The sequence below is a fragment of the Orycteropus afer genome, unplaced genomic scaffold (genome assembly GCF_000298275.1).
Source record: "Orycteropus afer afer isolate SDZICR_OR568_19922 unplaced genomic scaffold, OryAfe1.0 scaffold00375, whole genome shotgun sequence".
Classification (NCBI taxonomy): Eukaryota; Metazoa; Chordata; class Mammalia; order Tubulidentata; family Orycteropodidae; genus Orycteropus; species Orycteropus afer.
Window position 1 is genome coordinate 944623 of NW_006921962.1, and position 10154 is coordinate 954776.

General features: G+C 37.2%; 1 protein-coding gene across 1 annotated transcript in view; it reads left to right on the top strand.

Moving 5' to 3' along the window:
- PPFIA2 (PTPRF interacting protein alpha 2) overlaps window positions 1-10154 on the top strand; it is a 643396-nt gene that overhangs the window by 622192 nt on the left and 11050 nt on the right. Inside the window, exon 26 of the mRNA XM_007953155.2 lies at window positions 3594-3691. Within this exon, the coding sequence (XP_007951346.1) occupies window positions 3594-3691 (98 nt within the window). The remainder of the gene's footprint in view (window positions 1-3593; window positions 3692-10154) is intronic.

Here is a 10154-nt window from a genome sequence, read left to right on the forward strand (position 1 = left end):
AGTATGAAGTATGAATCTAGGAAAATTGGAAGTTGTCAAAAATGAAATGGAATGCATAAAGATTGATATCCTTGGCATTAGTGAGCTGAAATGGAGTGGTTTTGGCCACTTTGAATTGGACAATCATATAATCTATTATGCCAAGAATGACAAATAGAAGAGGAATGGTGTGGCATTCATCATCACAAAAAAAGTTTCAAGATCTATCTTGAAGTATAAAGTTGTTAGTAATGGGATATATTCATATTCCTATGAGGAAGACCAGTTAATACTACTATTATTCAAATTTATGCACCAACTACTAAAGCCAAAGATGAGGAAATTGAATATTCTTACAAACTTCTACAGTCTAGTATTGACCAAATATGCAATCAAAATGTATTGATGGTGATTAGAATACATAAGTTGGAAACAAAGAAGAATCACAGATAATTGGAAAATATGGTCTTGGTAATAGAAAGGACATCAGAGATTGCATGATAGAATTTTGCGAGACCAATGACTTATTCACTGAAAATACCTTTTTTCAACAGCATCAATGACAGCTATACACATGGACCTCAAACCAGATGGAATACAGGAATCCAATCAACTACATCTGTGGAAAGAGGAATGGAGAAGCTCAATATCTTTAGCCAAAACAAGGCCAAGCTGGCTATAGAACAGACCATGAATTGCTCATATGCAAGTTCAAGTTGAACCAGAACACAATTAAAGCAAGTCTGCAAGAGCCAAAATATGACCTTGAGTATATCCCACCTGTAGTTAGAGACCATCTGAACAATAGATTTGACACATTGAACACTAATGAACAAAAACCAGACAAATTGTGGGATGACATCAAGAACATCATCCATGAAGAAAGCAAAAGATCATTAAAAAGACAGGAAAGGAAGAAAAGACAAAAATGGATTTCAAAAGAGACTCTGAAACTTTCTCTTGAATGGAAGTAGCTGAAACAAATGGAAGAAATGACAAGATAAAGGAGCTGAACAGATTTCAAAGAGCCTCTCAAAAAAATAAAGTCAATTATTATAATGAAATGTGCAAAGACCTGGAGTTAGAAAACCAAAAGGGAAGAACATGATCAGCATTTCTCAAGCTTAAAGAACTGAAGAAATAAGTCAAGCCTCGAGTTGAAATATTGAAATATTCTATTGGAAAAAGCACTGAATGATGCAGGAAGCATCAAAAGAAGATGAAAAGAATACACCAAGTCACTGTACAAAAAAGAAATCGCCAATGTTCATCTATTTTGGGTGATGACATGTGATCAAGAACCAATAGTATTGAAGGAAGAATTTGAAGCTTCACTGAGGGAACTGGGGGGAAAAAAAAGGCACGAAGAATTGATGGAATACCCATTGAGGTGTTTCAACATACAAATGCCACACTGGAGGCACTTACTTGGTTATGCCAAGGAATTTGGAAGACAGATACCTGGCTAACTGACTGGAAGAGATCCATATTTGTACTCCTGCAAAGAAAAGTGATCCCACAGCATGTGGAAATTATCCAACAATATCATTAATATCACATGCAAGTAAAATTTTGCTGATGATAATTCAAGAATGACTGCAACAGTATACTGACCGGGAACTGCCAGAAATGCAAGTTAACTTCAGAAGAGGAGGTGGAATGAGTGATACCATTGCTGATGACAGATGGATCTTGGTTGAAAGCAAAAAATACCAGATAGATGTTTATTTGTGTTTTATTGACTATGCAAAAGCATTCTACTGTGTGGATCATAACAAACTATGGATAACATTGAGAAGAATGGGACTTCAGAATACTTAATTGTGCTCATGAGGAACTTGTACATAGACCAGGAGGCTGTTGTTCGAACAGAATAAGGTGATGCTGCATGGTTTAAAATCAGGAGGGAGTGTGTCAGGGTTGTATCCTTTCACCACACTTATTCAATCTGTATGCTGAGCAAATAATCTGAGAAGCTGGGGTATATGAAGAAGAATGTGGCATCAAGATTGGAGGAAGACTCATTAGCAGTCTGTGACATGGAGACAACACAACCTTGTTTGCTGAGAGTGAAGATGACTTGAAGCATTTCCAGATGAAGATTAAAGATTGCAATCTTCAGTGTGAATGACATCTCAACATAAAGAAAACAAAAATCTTTACAACTAGACCAATAAGCAGCATCACATTAAATAGAGAAAAGATTGAAGTTATCAAAGAGTTCATTTTACTTGGATCCACAATCAACACCAATGGAAGCAGCAGTCAAGAAATCAGATATGATGTATTACACTGGGCAAATACGCTGCAAAAAACCTTTTTCAAGTGCTGAACAGCAAAGATATCTCCTTGAAGACTAAGGTGCGTCAAACTGAAGTCATGGTATTTTCAATCACCTCATATGGATGTGAAAGCTGGACAGTGAATAAGGAAGACCAAAGAATAGTTGATGGTTTTGAGTTGTGATATTAGCAAACAATACTGAAAATACTGAGGACTACCAGAACAGTAAACAAATCTGTCCTGATCAAAGTGCAGCTGGAATGCTTCTTGGAAGCAAGAATGGCCAGACTTCTCACCTCTTTGGTCATGTTGTCAGAAGGGACCATTCCCTGGGGAAGTTAAGGGTCAGTGAGAAAGGGGAAGACCCTTAATAATATGGATTGACACAGCAACTGCAGAGACAGGCTCAGGTATAGGAAAGATTGTGAGGATGGTGCAAGACCAGGCATTGTTTCGTTCTGTTGTACATACAGTCACCATGAGTCACAGCCAACTTGAAAGCACCTAACAACAACAACAGCACCAACAAGATCTACATAGTAAACTTGTTTGGTGTCATGTAGTCAATTTTAACTCATGTATAACCTTAGAAAAAAACAAACCCATTTTTGACAAGTTGATTCCAATTCATAGAAACTCCGTAAGACACGGTTGAACTGCCCCATAGAGTTTTCAAGGCTGTAAATCTTTACAGAAACAGACTGCCACATCTTTCTCCTGAGGAGTGGCTGGTGCTTTCAAAGCATGGACCTTTCACTTAACCTTTCAGTTAACTACTGCATCACAAGGGCTCCTCAACTCATGATTAACCAGAAAATCAAACTCTTTGCCATTGAGTCAGATTCGACTCATAGCGACCCCTCCTTGGGTTTCCGAGGCAGTATCACTATGGAAGTAGATTGCCCACTCTTCCTTCTGAGGAGTGGGCTGGTGGGTTTGAACCACCAGCCTCCTGGTTAGCAGTCAAATGCCTTAGGCACTATGCCACCAGAGCTCTTAGTGACTCCAAATTCTTTTAAAGTATATAAAATATTCATTAGTCTGAAAGTAATAGACAACAAAGACATATGGATGAACAACATGGCCATGAACATTTTCTGACTATATTTTTCTTATTCTGAAAATAATTTTTCTAATCTTTACATTCATATTGAGATATATGTTAGAATAATAGTAATTCTATAGCCTTCTCAATACTAAAGGATTTAGTTTTAAATACAGTTTATTAACATATTGTCTTAAGCATCACATAGTGTTGACTGTGCTAATTCATGAACATACTATATCTGAAGTAAATTCAATGTATTATTCCCATTTTTTTTTAATAATAGAACAAGTTTACAATATGGAATTATGTGCTTAAAAAGGCTGAATTATGACAGAAAAGAGCTAGAAAGAAGACGGGAAGCAAGTCAACATGAAATAAAAGGTAATGTCTTTTATATTAAATGTCTTTTCCCTGAGATGTTTAGGGTTTGCTTTTATAAGTGCAAGGTGTCATGAGTGTTACAATGGTCATTAACTAATATAAATATCTGACTTGGGCCATTACAATGGTCATTAACTAATATAAATATCTGACTTGGGCCATAATTATTCCTTTTTCAATACTTTTCTAATTAAAACACCAAAAGAGGTACTATCACATTATATGGTGAGTATTCCTTTTGAGGCGTAATTTTAATGTTTTGAATTGAGATTAATTTCTCTTAACTTAATAACCATGCATTATGTTTGTACTAAAGATGTCTCCAAGTAGATGTTGTTGTCAAACTTTAATGAAACTTTGTCATGATAATTTCAAAAACTCAAACCAAACACCCTACCATTGAGTCCATACCCTTAGTGACCCCCACTGGGTTTCTGAGTTGGTTGATCTTTACAGAAGTGGATTGCCCTATCTTCCTTCCATGAAGCGGCTGGTGGGTTTGAATCTCCAGCCTTCCAGTTAGCAGTCAAATGCTAACTGACCTCCTAATTCAAAATAAAGCATAGTATATTGTTTGTTTGTTTTATGGCATCTCCTCTTTGGTTTATACCATCTGAAGTATATTTCAGTACCCCAGAGCTCCCTATTTCAGTACCAGAAACTTATTTTTGTAATATAGTTTTATAATTAGAATAAATGGCCAGAAATAATACAGAGATTTTTTTTTTTACTCCATAAACAAGAATATTAATTATTTTAGCAGGAAACTATTTTAGGACCAATCCTAATTGTTAATAACTATGTATACAAAACTGTTTGACTTGAATGATTAAAAATAAATGTCACATATTCCATATTATAGATTTATTTTTTTAAGTACTGTATTTAATAATTGCATATTGAGAATTACCTGAATATACAGAAGAAATAATGGTTTAAAAGATAATTATGCTAGATCCTATACTTGTTAGCGATTACTGTATTCTTGTTGAATGAAAAAAAATAAATGGCTGGATATAAGATATAAATATCTTTAGGCTATTTTTGGTAAATATCAATTGACACCTGTGTTATTTAAGAACAACAAAAAAAGAGGCTTTTTAAGGGAAATGTAACCAGATTTTTTAGAGCAAAAAAAAATGTTTATAAGCTATATGAAAAATATAGTTGATATATAAAGTACTTAAGGTACATAAAAAATAAAATATTCATCAGTTAAATGTTTCCCATTATTTAGGAGTTGTCAGTGGGAGTGTTTCATTAAATTCAATAGGAATTTGTACATTAAATGTATTAGAAATTATTCTCTTTATTTTCATCTTCACTTTCTTTGGAGCTTCCTTTAGATATGGAAAAGTATATGTTACATCTTACCCCCACCAGTATTATTTTATTCTTTAGGATTATCTATGCAAGCCTTCTGTAGTTTTTAATTGTGATAAACACAGTGCTTATTTTCATCTTTGGCAGTTCTTGGCCAGTAACATTAGTTCTAGTTGAATGGGCTTGAATGCATATGAGCATGATCAGTTAAAAACATTTTCTATACACGGTTCATCAAAGAGTAGACATACACAATGGATTTTTTTGTAATACTTCTTTTGATTCATTACTTAGGAACAAGAAAGTATTGTTTCTATTATAAAAATCAAGTTGTTTGTTCTCACTTTATGTAGGGGCACCAGAAATTGTAGGTTGTTTTCAATGCATTGTCATTCAGTTGCATTGAAATTGAGGAAGTAATGGACTAAAGATAGACCCCAGAAGGAAGTCTGTGCTAGACCTAACAAAAGATGTTTTAGAACACAAATAGATTTTACCTGTGGGATACCAGTTTTTAGTTTTCTTTTTGAAGCCTTTATTTCCAATTAGAATTTACATTGCTTTGTCTCACCATATGGACTGTTCCCTATTTAGAAAGATCTAACACAGAGCAATTAGCATTTGGCCCTACACCAAATGCTATATTAGTATTTGGCACTTGTTGGCTAGGGTGGCCCTAAGAAAAAGCTGCCATGATTTTACTATGGTTATATACAAATAATTCCATATGAGAAGATGCTGTGAGCAAGATCATAAATAGCTCCTATTTCCCACAACTTATCTGATGACATTTACAGGAATATCTCCTAACTGTGACTAGGGATCTCTGTCATTTCTGGAGTGTTAACCTTGACCTTAATAAAGAGTTTTTTAAAGTGAGGACGCCATGTGAATATCAAGAATATACTAACATTTAATTTGTTGCTAGGAAACAGTCAACACTGATTGTTAGCCATTTATTGTTTAGGTCAAGAGAATCCCTGCAAAGCTTTGAAGTCAGGAGAGAAATTTTGCTTGGAAAGACATTTATAGAGAGAAATTTGATTTACAAAATAAAATAAAGGTATGCTTTCAGTTATTTAGAAGGAAAAGCTTGAATATCTGATTTATTTAATTTTGTGCCATAAGTAGAATATTTTATATTTTTGATCACTCTTTACTATAGTTGTAGCAAAGGAATTCTGGGGGATATATATTTTCAGAAATATGACGACTATGTAATATGTCTTAAATTATCAAAACAAGAACCAGTACTAGAAAGAATCAATACTTCCTATTTCCAAATACTTGGCACTGGGCAAATCTGCTGCAAAGTCCTCTTTAAAGTGTTAAAAAGCAAAGATGTCACTTTGAAAACTAAGGTATCCCTGACCCAAGTCATGGTATTTTCAGTAGCCTCATATGTTTGCGAGCACTAGAAAATGAATAAAGCAAACTGCAGAAGAATTGATGCATTTGAGTTGTAGTGTTAACAGAGAATATTGAATGTCCTATGAACTGCTAGAAGAACAAATAAATTTGTCTTGGGGGAACTACAGCCAGAATGCTCCTTGGAAGCAAGAATGGCCAGAGTTCATCTCTTGTACTTTGCACATGTTATCAGAAGGAACCAATCCTTGGAGAATAATATGCTTGGTAAATTAGGGGATATATGAAAAAGGGGAAGACTTCAATGAGATTGATTGACACAGTGGCTGCAAAGATAGGCTCAAGTATAGCAACAATTGTGAGGATGGTGCAGGACTGGGCAGTCTTTCATTCTGTTGTACAAAGGGTCGCTATGAGTTGCAACTCACTCAGTGGCACCTAAAACAACATTTCCAAGTCTATTAAGTACAAAGAAAAAAAAAGCTGGATAATTTTGGTTATTTTTTGAGGAGAGTATCATTCCATTAAGGAGCTCTGGTGGCACAGTGCTTAAGGCATTTGACTGCTAACCAGAAGGTTGGCAGTTCCAGCCCATCAGCTACTCAGTGGAAGGAAGATGGGCAATCTACTTTCACAAAGATTTATCACCTCAGAACCTCGATAAGGATTATATGAGACAAAAGCAACTTGATGACAGTGGGTTTGGTTTTGGTTTATCATTCCATTGGCTTCAAAAAAAAATGCTGCAATTAGTAAACACAAGTATAGAACTGTAGCTGTTAAACAAAACACTTAAACATCTTTTGAAGTACAAGTGAAGGTACGTGCAAAAAATCACAATCAGCTCTTTGCCAATTCTGTTCTGACACATGCAGCACATGCAGCACTTCCTGTGACTCTAAGTGCCCAGAGTCAGGTCAGACTTCACAAGTTCAAGAGCCCACTCCTCCAGACTGCCATGCCTGCCCAAAACCCCTGACAACAATATCAGCTTGGGAGTCCTCATAATATCCTCACTCCTGGCCTGTTGGCTACAAATGTGGAGTTTTCCCACTACTCCTTCAGGATGTCAGTGACAGCTTAGGGTCTGCCATCCTTCCCTTCTGGCTACAAACTAGAGAGTTGCCTCGACCCTCTCACTGTACCAGCTCAGGGGTCTCCAGCCTCCACTTATTTCTGGCTCACATTACTTCCTCTGGTTTGATAATTTGCTAGAATGATTTACGGAACTCACAGAGAGCACTATAATTATGATTACAGTTTAATTATAGCAAAAAGTGTACAAATGAAGAGACACAGTGCAAAGTCTGGAAGAATTCCCTATGTCAAGCTTTTATGTCTCAGTAAGAGAGGTACTACCCTTCTCTGGACATCAGTGTCTTTCACCAACCAGGAAGTTCATGGAGGTTCTGTGTCAAGAGCCTTTACTGGGGCCTCATTACAGAGTTGTGGTAGAGGAATCAGCCAACTTCCTCTGAGATCATAAGATGGTCTTGTGGCCTGGCCAGCCCACACCTGAGCCACCTAATTTGCAAGAGCTCTCAGGTGTGGTCTGGAGGTTTATACATAACAAAGCCCCTTTAATTACTCAAGTGATTTCAAGGGTTTAAGTTATCCTTCAGGTATCAAGGACAAAGACTGAATTCCTTAGGCAAAGTTCATTTAACCCCACAGTAGAGTAACTAGTTAGGACTAAAAAATTGCTAACAAAAGAACCTGATTAGTATTGAAGTACTGAAAAACTCACATCCCATTTTCTGAAGTGTGTTACCTCAGTGAATGAAAACTCAGAGGAACACATATGCTTCAGGACTGCCACTAAGACCCCTTCAACATATAGAAAATGTCCATTATACAGTAAAGGTAATTAAGGAAGCCCATTTGGAAAGGCAGAACTAAAACTCTGAGAGAGACAAGAGCCACTCTACTTCCTATAGAGAATCATTCTGCTTTTAATGAAGCAGGACATAGTAATATGATTGTAGGATGTGAACATTTTAAGTTCTTCCCTCACATGTTCCTCATTAACTAAATGCAAAGAGATACTTAAGCCCTTTCTCTTGAAATGAATTTATTCAGGCTACATCAGAATGAATTAAGCGGAGAGATATAGACAGATATGCTGATGGCTTCCAGATCCATGTACAAATAAATGCTTTACCAACACTGTTGATTGGCAGAGACAAACAACAACAACAAAACCTCAAACTTTAATCACAGAAACTCCCACTTTTGACTATAATGGAATAAATTGCATCAGACTAAACTCTGACTAACAATAAATGTAAAATGTAGATAAACCAATAAATAGCATTTGAAGCTGCCCAAGCATCTGGATCTTTGGAGAAAAGGATATTTGAGGAATAAATCTGCTATTTTACACATTTTTCCTCTTGGGATGTTTGTGAACTCATAAGTGGCATGGAATTAGTAGCTAAAAACTCGAACAGAAAATAGAGCAGAAAAGGATAAGAAAGCAGAGCTTTTTGTAAATCTTAAGATGATAAAGACAAAGATCAGAGTTCAGAATCACCAATGACGCTGCCAAAGGTAGAAATTAATGACATAAGAAATTTAAAAGGCAATGTTGTTACAAATCCTGTAGATGTTAAAATGATTAGAGAATATTATGAAAGGTTTTATGCCAATATATTTGAAAAATTAGAAGTGGACAAATTCCTGCAAAGACCATGAATTATTTCAAAGAAAATTTAGTTTTACAACTAGATGGGAGGAGTCAGCCGCAGGGATCCAGGTGAGGAGAGGGAACCCAGGCCATGCTCCACAACTGTCAAAGTGGGAAAGTGGGAGGAAAGAGAGGAAAAAGGCCGGGGGGACTGGGACAGAGCAAGGAGTCAGCTGCAGGGATCCAGGGAGGAGAAAGAACCAGGACCAAAGTGGCAAGGCAGGAAAGCAGGGAAAGGACACAAAAGACCAAGGGGACCGGGACAGAGAAGAGGAGTCAGCCGCAGGGATCCAGGTGCGGAGAGGGAACCAGGCCATGCCCACAAGTGGTAAGGCCAGAAAGCAGGAGAAATGAAAGGAAAAAGGCCAGAGGGACAGGGACAGAGGGAGGAGAAAGCCTCAGGGATCCAGGAGGAGAGGAAACCCAGGCTATGCCCCAACATGGCAAGGTGGGAAAGTGGGAAAGGACAGAAAAGGCTAGGGGGACCGGACAGAGTGAGGAATCAGTCGCAGGGATCAAGATAAGGGGAGGTTGGAGAGGTTTCCAACAGCTAAGGGAGACAAACTTGTCTGTCGGTTTGTCCTAGTGTGCTAACGTGTTGCTGTGAGTCTTGAGGCTGTGCCACTGGTGTTTCAAACCCAGTGGGGTGCACATAGTGTACAGGTATCAGCCCGGCTTGCAGACTGAGACAGACTAGGAAGAAGAAAGAGGCGATACACTTCTCAAAGAATTGGCCAGGGAAAACCTTATGAGTAGCAGAGAAACACTGTCTGATACATTACTGTGCTACTTTATGAATAGACTGGAAACATTGTCCAATGCAGAGGAGGAGGATGAGTCACTTAGGTTAGAAGGCTCTCAAAATAGGACTGGGCAAGAGCTGCATCATCAGAGTAAAATCAGCCTCACTCATATGGAGAAGGTAAAGCTTTCGAGACCTCCATTTGCTGATGTGGCACCAACCAAATTGGGGAGAAACAGCTGCAAACATCTATTAATAATAGGAACATGGAATGTACGAAGTATGAATCTAGGAAAATTGGAAGTTGTCAAAAAGGAAATGGAATGCATAAAGATTGATATCCT